The sequence below is a fragment of the Chlorocebus sabaeus genome, chromosome 10, assembly GCF_047675955.1.
Source record: "Chlorocebus sabaeus isolate Y175 chromosome 10, mChlSab1.0.hap1, whole genome shotgun sequence".
Lineage (NCBI taxonomy): Eukaryota > Metazoa > Chordata > Mammalia > Primates > Cercopithecidae > Chlorocebus > Chlorocebus sabaeus.
Window position 1 is genome coordinate 21215559 of NC_132913.1, and position 18020 is coordinate 21233578.

General features: G+C 35.4%; 1 protein-coding gene across 19 annotated transcripts in view; it reads left to right on the forward strand.

Moving 5' to 3' along the window:
* R3HDM1 (R3H domain containing 1) overlaps positions 1-18020 on the forward strand; it is a 195412-nt gene that overhangs the window by 104472 nt on the left and 72920 nt on the right. For 7 of the 19 annotated variants that reach the window (XM_073019640.1, XM_037988052.2, XM_037988053.2 and 4 more), the window contains 9 exons: positions 1045-1153; positions 1243-1338; positions 3751-3788; positions 3872-3922; positions 4028-4254; positions 6658-6912; positions 10883-11031; positions 14868-14969; positions 16697-16999. In XM_073019640.1, the coding sequence (XP_072875741.1) occupies positions 1045-1153; positions 1243-1338; positions 3751-3788; positions 3872-3922; positions 4028-4254; positions 6658-6912; positions 10883-11031; positions 14868-14969; positions 16697-16999 (1330 nt within the window). The remainder of the gene's footprint in view (positions 1-1044; positions 1154-1242; positions 1339-3750; positions 3789-3871; positions 3923-4027; positions 4255-6657; positions 6913-10882; positions 11032-14867; positions 14970-16696; positions 17000-18020) is intronic. The other 12 variants (XM_073019637.1, XM_073019639.1, XM_007964834.3 and 9 more) reach the window with 10 other exon arrangements.

Genomic DNA, 18020 nt, shown 5'->3' on the forward strand with positions numbered 1-18020 from the left:
TAAGATTTCATAAGCATTACTTTAGGTCACAACTTTAACCTCTATAAAAGAGCTTCTGTTTTCTAACCTGTTCAGTTAATGTTAAACAAACCTGTGCCCTACTGTAATTTAAAATTCATGGATGCAGTTTGAAGTCGTCTGTAAGTTTTTAGCTAATGGAATGACAAAATATTTTATTACTTTCAGTTGTATAACACCAAACTAGGTACCACAGGAGTAGCATAAGATACAGTACTGTACTTTCCTTGTCCCAGCATTTTTTCATAGGTTTAGATGAGGCAATACAGGCTTTGGGTCTAACTGACCTGGCCTCCAACTATGGCTTAATCATATGCCTGCCTTGACCTTGCACATTTGCTTAAGCCATTTGAACCTCTGTTTGCTCAATAAGATTTATATAAATAACTAACTTCTGAGTGTTTACTGTTTTGTGTGTTATTGACGTATTCATTTCATCTTCAGAATAACCCTAAGAAGTAGGTACACTATATAATTCCAATTTTACAAATAAAGAAACTGGGAAAGAGAAAAGTTAAGTAACTTTTGCAAGTCATCAAGCAGCTAAAGTGCTAAAGCTCAACCTTTGAATCCAAGCAGTCTGACTCCAGAGCCCACGTTGTATTTGATATGGCCGCTCAACCATAACATGGAATAGTTAGTATTTTCTCATGAGATTATTGTAAGGACTAAATACGTCATCTATCTTATAAACTAGAGAGGACATTTAGTATAGGCTTGGAGTTCAGCAGACCTGGGTTTAAATCCCAACTCTGCCATTTTCTAGCTGTGTGATCTCTCTTTTAGCCTCCTGGAATCTCAGGTTCCTTATCTGTAAAATAAAAACAAAGATAGTGTCTACCATATAGGGTTTTTTGGGGGATAAATTATTATAACTGTCCATGAATACGTTCTCCAGTATGGCACTAAAAAGTGGTAACTTTTATTTTATTGCTTTTCATAAAATGTTATGTTTAACTTCTTTGCTAATATTGTGCATTATCTTTTCCTGTTCCTTTGTTTTTGTTTTTGTTTTTGTTTTTTAAGACCTGATCAGAAATTTAATGAACATATTAAGGATGATAAAGGTGAAGACTTTCAGAAACGTTATATCCTCAAGAGAGATAACTCTAGCTTTGACAAAGATGATAACCAGGTAATCTAGAACAATTATAGCATTTTTATAGGTGCAAGATATATTATACGAGTAGTTCATTTGCCAAAAAATTATCCTCTTTTCTGTAGATGAGAATACGTTTGAAAGATGACAGAAGAAGCAAATCTATAGAAGAAAGAGAAGAAGAGTACCAGAGAGCTAGAGATCGAATATTTTCCCAAGATGTATGTACTAACATATTTAGGTCTTCATGTTAGAATATATTCTAATTGCATTGTAGGGTCTCAGTCTCCCTTTTATCTATTGATCACATTTATTTGTAATCACATTTGTTGCATATAAGGCCATCTTTTAGAAATATTGAAATCACTTTTGCTTGTGTTATTAATTTAATAGTTTATAAAATACTACATTGCAGTAGTTATGTAAAATTTTACAAAGTTGGAAGCAGGTGGACTACAGGAGTCATTAAAAGAATGTTGCCCAGTGTATATAATTTGTGTGATTTTTTTTTTCCCCAGACTTCTGACAGACTTGAGATTTTTATTAATAGAACATTGGTCCACTGTCTACAAAATCATATACTGTAGATGCTACTTGTTAGTTGACTTTCTTTGACGATAATTTATTTCTTCTTTTGAAATAAAGCTAATTGATGTTGTAGGTTAATATTTGTTTTCTGCTTTATAAGTGATTATGTAATATAGGCTTTCTAAATGGCTATTTTATGCATTTATGCCAGAAGAGAATCAGTTTGTTTTTTGTCGACATCTATTAAGCATCTGTCCCATAATATGTGTTAATCTGCTAAAGACAGAAATTTCCTGTTAAAAAAAAAAAAAAAGATTAAATAATATTAAAATCCGGATTGTAAGTGAAGAACTTACTCATTCAACAAATTTTATTGAACACCTGTAGTAAGTGCAATCCTAGGCACTGGACAGTTATAATAGTTTATCCCCAAAACAACCCTATATGGTAGATACTATCTTTGTTTTTATTTTACAGATAAGGAACCTGAGATTCCAGGAGGCTAAATTAGAGATCACACAGCTAGAAAATGGCAGAGTTGGAATTTCAACCCAAGTCTGCTGAACTCCAGGCCTATACTAAATGTCCTTCTCTCTAGTTTTTAAGATAGATGAGGTATCTGCCCTTGATGAATAGCCAAGTAATGACAACAGGGTGTGTGGTTTATGTAGAGACATGAAGGTATAACAGGTGACACAGCAGATGAGCACCACAAACCAGAACTGGGGAAGGGATGGGACAGTTCGCTTCCAAGAAGTAAACTTACAGAAGTGAAGAGTTCCAAGTAGAGGGTCAGTATGTACAGAAACCCAGAGGTGAGGGAGAACTTGACACACATTAGGAATGAAAAGATTTAAAAGTAGGCCAGGCACAGTGGCTCACACCTGTAATCCCACCACTATGGGAGCGCTGAGGTGGGTGGCTAACTTGAGCTCAGGAGTTCAAGAACAACCTGAGCAACATGGCAAAACCCCATCTCTACAAAAAATTAGCCAGGCATGGTGGTGCACATCTGTAGTCCCAGCTACTCAGGAAGCTGAGACAGGAGGATCTCCTGAACCCAGGAAGTAGAGGTTGCAGTGACCCAAGATAAGACTACTACACTCCAGCCTGAGTGACAGAGTGACCCTGTCTCAAAAAAAAGATTCCGAGTAGCCAGATTCTAGCCTGAGTGATGTAAGAAGTGAGGAAACTTTAGACTGGAAAAATAATCAGAAATGAGATGACACGGCCCTGTAGGTTTAAGATGTTTGGACTTTTGGCGGTTTTGGTGGTGGTTTTTTGTTTTGGGATTTATTTATTTATTATTTATTTACTTTTGGCTTTTTTCTTTTTTGGTCAGCAGACTTTTTCTGTAAAGGTCAGATAATAGCTGTTTTAGGGATTGTGAGCCACATAGTCTTCATTGCAGCTACTCAAATCTGACTTTTTTTTTTTTTCTACTCAAATGTGAAAGCAGCCACAGACAATACATAAATGAACTTTATTTGCAGAAACGGGTATCTGGCTGTAGTTTGCTGACACTTGTGCTAAAACATCGGGGAGCCATTCAGGTGGGAAGAATTATGATCAGATTGACATTTTAGAGAGATTGCTTCTGTTACATAAAATGGGCAAAAAATGGTAGCTGGATAACTAGTTAGAAAACTGTTGTAATCATACAAACAAAAATGGTCATTCCTGACCCAGGTTAACAGTGCTGAAGGACTTTAAGCACCATTAAGGCATAGCTACTTGTTCACTGCTCTAGCCACAGATAAAAGCACAGGTGATCAAATATTTGTTAAGTGAATGAAGTGGAATATATATTCTATATATACCTTAAATATATAATGAAAATGGGTTCACTTATTTAGAAGATAATATTTGAATTTCAAATTAATTTGAGCCACAAAATGAATGGCTTCAAGATACATATATATTTGTTAAAAGTAAGCATAGAATCTCCAAACCAGAAAAAAAATTCCATTATTATTTATTTGTGTACCCTTATCACCATTTTTAACTTATATTATTACACATGATTTTTGTTGTAGTCATTGGTTTACAGATGGCATTATATTATATTTGACAAAAGCTCAACTTTTTGTTTCTATTCTTTCTAGTCCCTGTGTTCCCAAGAGAATTACATTATTGACAAAAGGTGAGGGAATTTTTAACATCTGTTTTGGTAACTGTCTGACTGATGCTAATAAAAATTAAAATGTCCTATTAAAATGCCAACAGACTCCAAGACGAAGATGCCAGTAGTACTCAGCAGAGGCGCCAGATATTTAGGTATTGGAAGCATGTTTTCAATACAGTATTAAAAAAGTAAAGCATTTTTTCTTTACTTTTTGTTCCCCCGCATTAGCTTTTCAAAGTTTTATTTCTAAATTACAGAGTTAATAAAGATGCTTCAGGGAGATCCACAAATAGCCATCAAAGCAGCACTGAGAATGAGTTGAAGTACTCGGAACCACGACCCTGGAGCAGCACAGATTCAGACAGCTCTCTTCGAAACCTGAAACCTGCTGTAACCAAAGCGAGCAGCTTCAGTGGAATCTCAGTCCTGACAAGAGGTGATAGTTCTGGAAGCAGCAAAAGCATAGGCAGGCTTTCAAAAACAGGTATAAATATCTACACAGAACTGTGCAGTCATTAGTTTTCCTAATGTTATCTTAGGTCCTTATTTATCAGGTGGCTTCTAATTCTCCTAAAATATAAAATTACTATCAATAGTACCTTGACTACCTCCAAAATACTTAAGGGGTAATATGTTTCTTGACATGAGGATTCACTCTCTGTCCTTGAGACAGATTTACAACCATCAATTACCATAAAAATTCTTCTCTTAAACTTAATCAGGTAAGTTCACTGAAACGTTATCTCTTGTTCGAATGCCCATAGGTGATTGGAAATTCTTTATTACTTATTCATAGTTGGTAGAAGGCATGGTTTCTCACCTAGGATTATTTAACACTGATTGCATTTTCAGCTAATACTATCAATTATTGATTGCATTTTTTATGATAAAGTCCTTCATTTTCCATTCAAAAAAAATTAAATTGCTGAGGATATTTTGAGGAATTTAAAAACCAAAAATAAATAACTGTTAAAAATGACTGAAAATTTCAATAATCTCCTCATTCTACTACCTCCTTCCTTGGAGTTCATTGTCTCATAACATTTCTTCTTTTCATTTCCACTAACTGGCTTCAATACTAAAGAAACTCATGTGTTTTTAGGATCCTTGAAGATCTTTATTTTTATCCCAAAATAAACATGAAAGTCAGAAATGAGTGTTTCCCTGGCTGGGCGCAGTGGCTCACACCTGTAATCCCAACACTGTGGGATGCCAAGGCAGGCAGATCACCTGAGGTCAGGAGTTCAAGACCACCCTGGCCAACATGGCAAAACCCCATCTCTACTATAAATATTTAAAAATCAGCTGGGTGTGGTGGCGCATGCCTGTAGTCCCAGCTGCTTGGGAGGCTGAGGCAGGAGAATCACTTGAACCCGGGAGGCAGAGGCTGCAGTGAGCTGAGATCATACTACTGCACTCCAGCCTGGGCAACAGAGCGAGACTCCATCTCAAAAAAAAAGATAAAAGGAGGAATGGCTATTTCTTCCTATTCTATTTGGGTGAGCCTAAACATAAGGTATTGTACGCATAAGAATTGAAAGACATATTTGAACTGAAGGGCTGTAATCAATGCTTTAAATTATTAAGGCTGATGAATTGCAGTTGCCATCTTTTTAATGTATAGTGTGGTCGTATTGAAAATATCTTAGTATCTATGTTAGGATTTTGTGAAAGATAGGTAAATTTTATCAGTATAAGAAATCTGCTTGTGTACCAAATATGCATTATTTGGAAAATGGCCACTAGGTCATCATAACAAAAGAAGCTATTTATGTATCATGAGAAAATTATGTAGACACTCTGCCAAATTAAAACATTTTGAGCATATGTACTATATGTATTCTGTATTCTCTTCAGAGATGAAAAGAAATATTAATTGGCCCTTTTAATAGGCAAAAAAAAGTTTTTTGTTTTTAATTCTTAGGTTAAATTGATACAGTTTTTATGAAGAGTTATTTTGGCACAACTGAAAATAGAATCTGTCCTTCAGAAGGCAGTCTATATAGTGTATCATAGTTGTTTCATTCATTAAAGATTAATTCCATCCCAGAGTCAATTCTCTTATTCAAAACCTAATTAACTGTATACATAAGATGCAAATCGTTGTCTTTCTTTGTCTTGTTGGCCACCTTTTTTAGCCAGTATGCTAAAAATCAGTGACATTTTCAGTTCCTGTATAATAGAAAATGGAATAAATTCAGGGATGAAAGCATTTAAAAATCAGTTATCAAATTAGTTCAGTAAGAAATAAATTTTAAGTTAACACCCGTATAAGTACTTGGAATATTTTTCCTGGTATCTCTGTCCCTTGATTAGATAAAATACTCAAAGATGATTTTACATTTTGGAAAAATGCTATGCTAGTAAAATGAGAAATTAGATTCTGCAATTAAACTTGACAATTGTCTTAATACAGAATTTATCATTTCTTTTATTTCTTACACTAAATCTTTCTGTGTTCTTATAGATAAGGGGTTTCTGGTATTAAAAGTTTTGGGCATTTTGCTGTACTAAATTCTTTTTCCTGGGGGAAAATTATCTATATATTCCTAGGTGTTAATCTAAAAGGTAAAATGTACATAACTTTGTCCTTTTGGGAATGTGGGTAATTTGCTTTTTGTGGCTGTCTGTGGCTGGTGTTGTTATAAATGTGCTTAAGTTGCATGCTTTGGCAGTGATTTCTCTGACAACTTACGTAATCAGTTTGCTGTATTAAACTTGTCTGTTATGGGGAGGGTAAGCAAACGTGGACAGTAAATTAAAAAGAGCCAATGCTTTTATGTAGTAACTGCATGTTATGCAATGTAAATTTTATTGTTATGTTTTGAAAACCTGTGTTTTTATATGAGGTTTAAAAAATCCCTATTTTTCATTACTCCTTTTCTAGGTTCTGAGTCTTCTGGTAGTGTAGGGTCATCTACAGGCTCTCTTTCTCACATCCAGCAGCCTCTTCCAGGTACAGCTCTCAGCCAGTCTTCTCATGGCGCACCTGTCGTCTATCCAACTGTCAGCACTCATAGTTCTCTTTCCTTTGATGGTGGCCTAAATGGGCAAGTCGCATCTCCTAGCACTAGCTTCTTTTTGCTTCCCTTGGAAGCGGCAGGCATACCACCTGGCAGTATTCTGATCAACCCACAAACAGGTTGGTATCCAGAAAAAGGTGTTTCAGGAATTATCTGAAAATTTAAGGATACTTATTAAATGTATTTTCTGAATATATGTAGTCAGCTTTTTATTATTCATGATTAGCATTTTCCAAGAACTTTATAACAAAAACACTTATGCTAGGAAAGTTTAAAAGACATTTATATCGGGAAGCATTTCTTCCCCTTGTGACGTCTGTGACATCGTCTAGGCCAAATAATAGCCCAACTATAATTTTAAAAAATTTATTTCCTAGGAATAAGACAACTACCTACAAAAGAGCTTTGTTTGATACAACAATTTTTTTTTAACCAACATTGACTTTTTGGGATGATACAACAATTTTATACTTGGGAAAATCAAGTGCATTTTATGAAGAAGGACTATATAAGCAGTTTTTTTTTTTTCATTATATAATGGAGGGGGGAAAAATAATTACCTTTCAGAATGTGGTGATTTCCTACTGAGGAAAAGCTAAAGAACATCTTACTGGTATTAAAAAAAAAAATTGGGGGGATTCATGTATTAATATTGACAGTACATATCCTTTGCAATTAGCTAATAGTAATTTACATTTTTTAGCATTTGCTTTTACCAAATGCTCTGTTAGGTGCTTTAAATATGTTATAACCTTGTTAGGTAAGTGAAATCATTTATAGATAAAGAAACTGGACCTCAGAGAGGTGAAGAAACTGCAGTTATAGTACAGTTCACTATGTAAATAGGTAAAAATGATTTGTATAGAAAAAATACGATCTTTAAAAAGGTCACAAGAAGTCTTGGTCTCTTCAAGATAGCATAGCCCAGTCATTTGGCAAGGTAATGAAAACTCTCCTTGATCTTTTGATAACTTTAAATCTCATATATTTAGCCGATGTGGTGTCATCATAATGGCAGTAGTTTACAGGCAGATACAGGTGGGAGTATAAGGTTTCTAAGTGTTCCTGAACCTTTCCTTTCGTTTGTAGTAGAAAAATCATGGCTTGGGACTCATTACTTTCAGGTTTATTCACATCTCTTTTTAAGATAAAGTAGGCAAACATTTGTTCTCTTATAAGAATTAAATTAACATAAATAACTGATTTTTCAGAAATTCAGTTTTTGCTTAGTAATTACCTTCTTATTCTTCAGGTTATTATATTACTAACCTTCCTGTTTTTGTCCAGCAAGATGTAAGATGATTTAATATTTTACCTTTTCCTATTATTTTTCATTCAAAATATATTAATATGGTTTTGGTAGCATGAAAGATTCATTTGCTTAGGAAGGGATAGAGTGAGAAACTAATTGGTCTGAAACTGAATTGTACTATTAACTTAAATGAATCCAAAAGTGATCTCTTTGGTTTTTGAGAACAGTGTTACAGTACATTAACTTTTTTCAAGTGACCCTTAATTTGGATTTGACCGCCTTCCCCCAAATCTGCTCCACCCATTTTTTTTAACCAAATTATTATTATTATTCTTATTATTCTTATTATTATTTTTTTTTTTTTTTTTTTTTTTTTTTGAGAAGGAGTCTTGCTCTGTCGCCCAGGCTGGAGTGCAGTGGTGTCATCTCGACTCACTGCAAGCTCCGCCTCCCGGGTTCACGCCATTCTGCTGCCTCAGCCTCCCGAGTAGCTGGGACTACAAGCGCCCACCACCACACCTGGCTAATTTTTTGTATTTTTTAATAGAGACAGGGTTTCACAATATTAGCCAGGATGGTCTTGATCTCCTGACCTCGTGATCCGCCCGCCTCGGCCTCCCAGAGTGCTGAGATTCCAGGCGTGAGCCACTGCGCCCGGCCTCCCAAATTATTTAGTAGTCAACAAATACCCAGGACAACTTGTTTTTAGTTATCTGTAACTATCACACAAATTATCAGTATACTAATTGATTAAAATAATTTTACTTTGGAGGACTTTTTCTGCTTGATAGCTGTAGACTAGTATAGTCTTCTCTCCCAAATATTATTATTTTATATCATAAGTTTCCTCAAAAAAAAAAAAATGGAGAGGGATTTCCTATGGAAGAATAGATGTTAAGAAACTGTTTTTCAGTCAAATTTTTCTGTGTTTCTCTGTATTTTTCTCACTCATAGTCATTGAACCGTTAATTTTTATGCACTCCTTTCTTGTTTCTTTTTTTAACAATCCAATTTTAGTAAAGAAAAATACTAATCTTTCAATCTATTTATTGAAAAAATGTCTGGAAGACAGTATCTGAAATGCTAATGATATTATTATGGGGAATTCCACAACAGCAAAGACACGGACTCAATTAAATGCCCATCAGGGATAGACTGGATAAAGAAAATGTGGTGCATATACTCTATTAAATACTATGAAGCCATAAAAAAGAACAAGATCATGCCCTTCTCAGGAACACAGATGGAGGTGGAGGCCATTATCCTTAGCAAACTAATGCAGGAACAGAAAACCAAATATCACACGTTCTCATTAATAGTGGGAGCTAAATGCGGAGAACATGTGAACACATAAGTGAAACAGTACACACTGGGGCTTATCAGAGGGTGGAGGGTGGGAGGAAGGAGAGGATCAGGAAAAATAACTAATGGGTGACAAAATAATTCATATAATAAGCCACTACAACACAAGTTTACCCGTATAACAAACCTGCACATATGCCCCAAACCTAAAAGTGAAATCGCGCGCACACACACACACACACACACACACACACACACACACACACAGATTATGGGGAATTTATTTTCTTTTTTGTCTCTTTGTTATTTTCTTAAAATAGAAATGTTACTTTTTGTAATAAGGAAAAGTTGTTTAGAATATATGTGTAGAGAAACTGGGTGCAGTGGCTCACACCTGTAATCCCAGCATTTTAGGAGACCAAGGAGGGTGGATCACGTGAGGTCAGCAGTTCGAGACCAGCCTGGCCAACATGGTGAAACCCCATCTCTACTAAAAATATAAAAATTAGCCCGGCGTGGTGGCAGGTGCCTATAATCCCAGCCAGTCTGGAGGCTGAGGCAGGAGAATTGCTTGAACCCAGGGGAGGCTGAGGTTGCAGTGAACTGAGATCATGCCACCACACTCCAGCCTGGGCTGGGCAACAGAGTGAGACTGTCTCAAAAAAAAAAAAAAAGAAGTTGTAAAATAAGGACCGTACCATGAAGATTACAATTTGAAGCATGAAGCTATTAATCATTTTAGTTTTTCATCCAGTTCTAATCTTATTTGTGAAATATATGTAATGTGGCCTCAAAATTAGGTATTTCCTACCTCCTAATAAAAACTAATGAATAACTTTCCAATATCCTGAAGTCAAGCGTTTTCTCTTTGAACTGAAATATAGCCTTATGGGACCCCAATCCTGTGACTGAATTTCTTAGGCTAAATGTGTTGCATAATTCAGAGTTTTTCAGAAAATACCACATATTATGAAATAAGGCTGGGATTACTTTGGGAGGCCAAGGCAGATGGATCACTTGAGATCAGGAGTTTGAGACCAGCCTGGCCAGCATGGTGAAACCCCATCTCTACTAAAAATACAAAAATTAGCCATGTGTGATGTCACATGCCTGTAATCCCAGCTACTTGGAAGGCTGAGGCAGGAGAATCATTTGAACCCAAGAGGCAGAGGTTGCCCTGAGGTGAGATTGTGCCACTGTACTCCAGTCTGGGCAACAGAGGGAGACTCCGTCTAAGAAAATAATAATAAATTAATTTAATTAAGCTCACTAGCGGTCTGGGCCAGTACCCCTTAATAAGAAATGCAGTAAAACATTTGAATATTTACTCTAAGTGAGGGAAATAAAGACTATTGATAGCCTCATGTCAGATCAAGCACTTCCCAAGCTAAGGAAATCTGCTTTCAAAATATTAGGAGTTTTTTTCAATTGTGGTTAAGGGATTTTGGATATGCTTTGTAAATTGTTAGTAAAAGGAGCTATTTTCCATCTGTATTCTAAGTGTTTTTTTTTTTCCTTCTTTTTAAATTTTTCAGGTCAGCCCTTCATAAACCCAGATGGGAGTCCAGTTGTGTATAATCCTCCTATGACTCAACAACCAGTTAGACCCCAAGTGCCTGGACCTCCACAGCCACCTCTGCCAGCCCCACCTCAGCAACCAGCAGCTAATCACATTTTCTCACAGGTGCACATATCCACGATTACATAATGCTAAGTTGACTAGCCTTTACATATTTGGGACTAAATTTGCTAATTAAAATTGAGACAGCCCAAGTAAGTATCTCTTAGAACTTTAATATTCTGCCACCAGTGATATTCCACTCACTACTCATAGGAAAAGAGAGAGAACTTCAAAGACTTTTCCCCTGATAAATACTGAAAATATATTGGAAAGAAGAGAATTGTTTTAATCTTACAAGCCTGTCTGGTGAGTATTTTATCCCTATTTGACAACAGCAAGAAATGGACAACAGGAGGAATAAAAACAAAACTGAGATTGTTCATTGGCCCAGTGAGCAAAGTGAGTTGTTTTAAAATTCTACAGATTAAGCAGTTAAAAGAAACTGAGGTAGGCTGCTCAGGTTCTACAAGATACTCTTCATCATTTCTACCTACCCTATGAAAGACAAAGCGATTCTGAGTTAGAATTCCCAAAAGTACTCTCAATAATATTTTGAGTTTGTAAAAATGTTTAGAATTTATACATTCATTTCACATTTGGTCTTTTTCCCCTAAAGATGTAATATCCACCTTTGGGGAACTTGATTATACCAGTATGAACTCTTATTTTTATTCTAACTTTTTTTTTTTTTTTTTTTTTTTTTTTTTTTTTTTTTTTTTTTTGGCCCAGGCTGGAGTGTAGTGGGATTACAGGCGTGAGCTACTGCGTCCGGTTTATTCTAACTTTTAAAGGTTGTTTGACGTATCAAAGTTTATGTAGTTGTATCTCTTTTTCCCTGCAAGACTCTAAATATTTCATTGGTGAAAACATGCAGAGTGATTTTGTATGAAAGAAGTATGATGGGCCAGGCGCAGTGGCTCACGCCTGTAATCCCAGCACTTTGGCATGCGGATCATCTGAGGTCAGGAGTTCGAGCCCAGCCTGGCCCAAACGGTGAAACCCCCATCTCTCCTAAAAATACAAAAATTAGTCAGGTGTGGTGGTGTGCCCCTATAGTCCTAGCTACTTGGGAGGCTGAGGCAGAAGAATCACTTGAACCTGGGAGGTTGCAGTAAGCCGAGATCAGGCCATTGCACACCAGCCTGGGTAACAGAGCAAGACTCTGTCTCAAAAAAATAATTAAATAAATAAGTGAGTATCCCTTAAAAAAAGAAGAAGAAGAAGTATGATGACAAACTTGAACTGGAGAAATTTCATTAATTTTGCTCACAAATGATATCATTTGTATTCCTGGGTTGAAGAACGTACAAGTTTAATTATATTTAATGGTGTGAAAGTCATAAAAAATAATTGTACTTCTGGCAATTAAGACTCCTAATACTGGGCAAGGCAGTTTTTTTTAAAAGAAGAAGAACTTACAGACTTTGGATACACTTCTAAGACCATACAAATCAGTTAATGTATGTAGAAGAGATTGCCTGAAACTATTTCCACAGACTCCCATATTCCCTTCCCAATCCCATTTGGTTACATACACTGAGCTTGCATAAAACTTCTTCCCTGGCTTTCTCTGTCTTGGCTTCAGTCAGCTTGGTCCCAAAGAGTTTCCTCTTTGTTATGCAGTCATGTAGTTGTCTTTGCAGTGCCATGTATTTCACCAGGAGCTTTAAAGCACTAATTTTCATTTAGTTTCATTTTTATTTAAATTTCAGTGGAAATAATGTTAATCTGGCAACTTTAAAAAACTCTGGGATTTATCTTTTCAGATTATTATCTCTTAGAACTTTGTCTGATTTAGTTATGAGACAGTTCTAAATGAAGATATAGGCCACCTAATTTAGAAACAGATGCTTTAATGAGCTATAATTTGAATTCTTGGGATATTCACCAAATTTCATAACTTATTTTTCTAGCATTGCTCCAAGTGTTTCAGGTAACGCATCATCAGATCCAGAAACAGAAACTCAAAGAACAAGTGATTCTAAATAAATATCTTTTGCACAATCTGAAATAATTCATCAGTGAGATTTCAAATAACCAAACAAAATAATGCTATGATTTCCAAAGCCTGCAGAAGAACTACTTTTCTTGGACGTAACATAAAACCAGTTACTTTAGGTGGATGTTGTTTTGCAGCGAATTGCAATTCAAGTAGGAAAAGGATTGTGCTAAGACTTTTTCTTCTCTAAATGGTGTCAGAATTTCACTTTCACAGTTTTTTTCATTACTCTCTGAAACTCAGGAAGACATTAATTCATACCCTTGGTGCTCTTAGTACTTTCCTTAATCCCGCAGCTGACTAAAACTTTTGTTTCATCTGACAATTACATAGGAGGTCAAGTCATCTGAAAGTTATGTCTTAATGGTTATCTGATTTAATAACACATCAAGTAACCTGTTCTTGAAAATTCTAAATCTGTTGCACCTCATGTAGTATAATATGTACTGTCATCCATTAGGAAGCTCACTTATTTCTAGCCATGAGTTTTGTGAGGAACCAGATGCTACTTTATGGATCTTTCAGCTTTTACTGAAAGATTTTTTTAATGCTTTAATTATAGTTTTTTTGCTTTATTTTAAGTTTATCTAAGCCTTTGTTTTTTAGAAACCATTGTGTTGATTTTGTGGTGAAAGTGCAACTCAAATCATTATCTAATATCTCTCATGTTATAGACAAACAATGTCTATCTTAGTTGACATAGAAGTTCTCTATTTAAACTATTGCCTGAACAGTCTTAATTCCATTAGTTTTTCTAACATTTTTAAAGTATTGTCTTCAGAGATATTGTTCAGAAGGAGATGCATGAATATACATTTTAACTAAGAGTTTTCATCAAGTAAAATTCCCTGGGTTCCTCATCTACTTGCTTATGTGACTGTCTACAAGTCACTTAATTTACCTTAGTCTGATTGCCTTCTGTAAAGTGGGTTGCTATAGTCTTTACCCAATATGTATATTACCTTTTTTGTAATAAACAGTATAAATATGAGAAAATTAAACAGATGCCAATTTTAGTTAGTAGATGGCCAGCTGTATTCCCAAGATTGAAAAGTGATTACAACTTCTTTTTAAAAATAACACCTGTTTTTGAGTGCCCCCGGGAAACATAAAACCTTTTTTTCCAGAAACTCAGGAATATTTGATTAACGGCCAGAGATTTTAAGTAACTAGTTTCTCAGCTCCTAACATGTACTATCTTAATAGAAATGTGTTTAATTACAAAGGAAGTGTTTATCTTCCTTATATAAAAGAGATGTGTTTGTGTGTGTGTGTGCGTGTGTCTGTATGTATATGTGTGTTGTTCCTTAGGCTATCATTCTTAATAGTTCCCACTGTATTTTTTTACCCAGTGCATTTTTCTTATAAAATTGCTAAAAGTTAGGGGCTTTGGTCCCAAAAGACTGCTTAATTTTGCCTTATCAGTAGGGTAATTGTAACAGTTATTGTGTAAGTTATTGCTGTCTGATAGTAAGAATGAAGTTTCTCATTTATAATTTAGTATTATACTGCAAAATAGGGCAGCCCTTTCATAAAACCAGGAAATAGTGAGTAGTAGTTTTGCTTTGACTGACTTAACCCAGGGGTCTTGGTTAAATAATAGGATTCAAAACGCCTAAATCACCTGTTCCCATTAATCTATAATAAAGAAATATTTTATTGCAAAAAATTATCCTCCTAATTATGTAATAAATTCAGGCATACATGTTTTTGAAACTTGTACTGTATTAGAGTTTCTTCACTTTGTATTGTTTTTGTTGTTTCCTATGTTGTTATATTTTAAATGACTTTATAAATGTAGTTAAAGCTATTGCCAAAAAAGTGTAAATTTCCATTTTATGCAATTCTTCTAACGTTTTATTCTGACATTAACATTGTTTGCCAACCTGTTATTCTTTAGCCTGTTCGTCCTCTGCAGTCCTCTTCACAGCCTGTTCAGTACTCTACAGCCCCTTACCCATCCCCGCTCCTGCCAGTCTCACCCACCCAGCAATACGCCGTGGTACTATATCTCTATTCACCTCCTGCGTTGTTTCTGTGGGTGGATGTGTGATGAATGCTCAAGAGTGTCATTAATGTAATACGATCTTTTGTGATTTTTTTGAGTCAGGTTTACATATGTATCTAAAAAAAAGTATTTCTAATTCATAGTAGAAATAATTTATTCTGTTCCATAAAATATTGGTTATAGTGGCTTATTATGGTGATTGTTTAATCTTTTCCTGCTTTTTCATAATGAAAGAATTTTCAGGTTGATTATTCTAGTCCTAATACGTTTCAGCAACTTTCTCATTGAGACCAGTGCAGGATCTGTGCTGTCCTGGGATGGTAGCTTTCATCTGAGTTTAGGCGTTGTATTTTCTCACCAACCCTGAAGGTCCAGTAGACTCAGTACCAGTTCTTAGGGCGAGTTGTAGCTTACAGCTACAGAGGACTTCTAAGTGTATTTTCTAAGAAGATTTCTGGATATTTAATCTGTGACTATAAAGTAATGATACTTTCTTCAATCCAAAGTATGCCCCCAATTTTTATTGGAATAAGAAAATGACTTTTTTCCAAGGTTACTTTGAGAGTGGTATACAGTTATGGTACTTCTATTAACAATATTTGATCATATAACATTGAAATTACAGTTCATAGGTACATTTTTTTCTTTTTGAAAGCATTCACTAAGTTAGGCTAATAGTGCTAGAGTATGTCAGAGTGACTATTTGGGAAGAGAAAAACCATATATTTTCAATCATTAAATCAGGCGTCTCCTTTCAGTCTTTTATCTTCTCCATAGCCTTAATTTTCTTTGGAAAATCCAGTAGATCTAGAAACTGCAGACATGGCAGCTTTGATCTGATGACTCAATTGCCACAATTTTGTGTTAACCTTTTAACTAAATGTGGTATATTTTGTTGCCAGTCTGTAGTTTCTTGGGAATAGGGAGCATTTTAACCCTATGTCATTATTTCAGTTATATTTTTCTGGAACAATAAGAGCTGGTCCTTATCCTGTTGAATTAGAGAAATGTTTGTCAGATAGCACATAAATCATAACCCTTGTCTTGGTAGGGCACCATTTAGCAAAAGCATAGGAAACTATCATTTGAATTACATTTGTCAAATTATCTGACTTCCAGAACAGACTGAAAAACACAAGGGAAGAATGCAATGTATGGCCAAATTATTTCTGAAAGATTAGAGAAAGGACTGTGTAGTTGGATTTTATGTATTTAATTTCTACAAGTAATTTTCATGGTTAGGGATACAAAAATGCATAGAATTTGAATTTTGCCTTCTAGGAAGAGGGGAGATAATTTAAAGCAAATACTAATTAGTACCTTGCTCATTGCTTGGTCTTTGAAGTCCTTTCAGAAAATACTAATTGTATAATATGAACATGGCCAATTTCACTTCTACATTCTAATGTTAACTTTCATCTTCATTTAAATAAATGTCTTCATGTTTTAATGTGAAATGTTGTACCCTACTCTTTTCTGCATGCTGTACATCCCCATTAGATATATTTTTTAAATAATTTATAATGACAGCATTGTAATATTCAACAATAGAGTTTTCATTTTTTTGAAGCTTCACTCTGTTACATTATTGCTGTTGTAGAGATATATAATTTCCATAATATGTACTACTGTACCTTATTTTAAAATAGGAAGTATTTTTCTTTGATAAGTTTGGCCTATGTGTAGAAGGCTTACTAATTTTTGACTTGTTCCTTTTTTAGCAGGATAACCTTGGGTCTCAGTTTAGTCACATGAGTCTTGCTCGCCAGCCATCTACTGATGGTTCTGACCCTCATACCACCATGTTCCAGTCCACTGTGGTTCTTCAGTCTCCACAGCAGTCTGGTTATATCATGACAGCAGCCCCTCCACCACATCCTCCTCCACCGCCACCACCACCACCTCCTCCTCCTCCCCTACCACCTGGGCAGCCAGTCCCTACTGCTGGATATTCTGCCTCTGGTCATCCTGTCAGCCAGCCTGTGCTCCAGCAGCAGGGATATATTCAGCAGCCATCACCACAGGTATATTGCTTTTTAACCTTTTCTTTCTTGTGGAAACCTCTCACTTAAGATCAGTTTTAACTTCAAATAACTTGTTTTTAAATTCTCATGAAGAGAATTTGTCAGAGTATATAAACAAAGCATATAGTCATCTTTCCTCCTCTGGAGATTTTCATGCACATGCTAAGCAACCATATGACAGGTAAATGCTCCAGTTGGTTGGTAAAGTATGTGAGCTTTAAGGGTTTTTTTTCTGACTGAGAGATATGGGTTTCTAAAAAACTAACCTAAGGGAAACACAATAAAGTGTAAATCCACTGTAAAAATAAAATGGTAAGGCAGGGCACAGTGGCTCACACCCGTAATCCCAGCACTTTGTGAGGCTGAGGCAGACTCACAAGGCTGGACTTGAGCCTAGGAGTTGGAGACCAGCCTGGGCAACATGGCGAAACTTTTGAATGTTTAACTGACTTTTAATTTCTGAAACAGACTATCCTTATATGTTGTGGGATTCAGTTTGCTGATATTTGTTAAAGATTTTTGCATCTATGTTCATGAAGGATATTGGTCTGCAGTTCGCTTGTAGTATTTTTGGTTGTACTCTCCGGGTGGTACTAGCCTTAAAATGAGTTGGGCATTGTTCCCTCCTCCTTTATTTTCTAAAGGTGTTTGTGTAGGATTGATGTTACTTCTTCTCGCATGTTTGCCAGAATTTATCAATGAATTCATCTATAACTGGAGATTTTTTGCAGGGAAGGTTTTTAAATTACAAATTTAATTTCTTAGTAGATATAAAAGGATTCCAGTTCTCTTTTGTCATAATTTGTGTCCATTTCATGTTTCAAGCTTGTCATAACATTGTTCTTAATATCCCCTTATGCTTTTAATATCTTTAGGATCTTAGTGGTGTTCTCTCTTTATTTCTTGATATGGGAATTTTACACTCTCGTTTTTGTTTATTAATTTAACCAGATGGTTTATCAGTTCTTTTGATGTTCTTTAAAAAAAAAAAAAAACGGACCGGAGGTGGTGGCTCACGCTT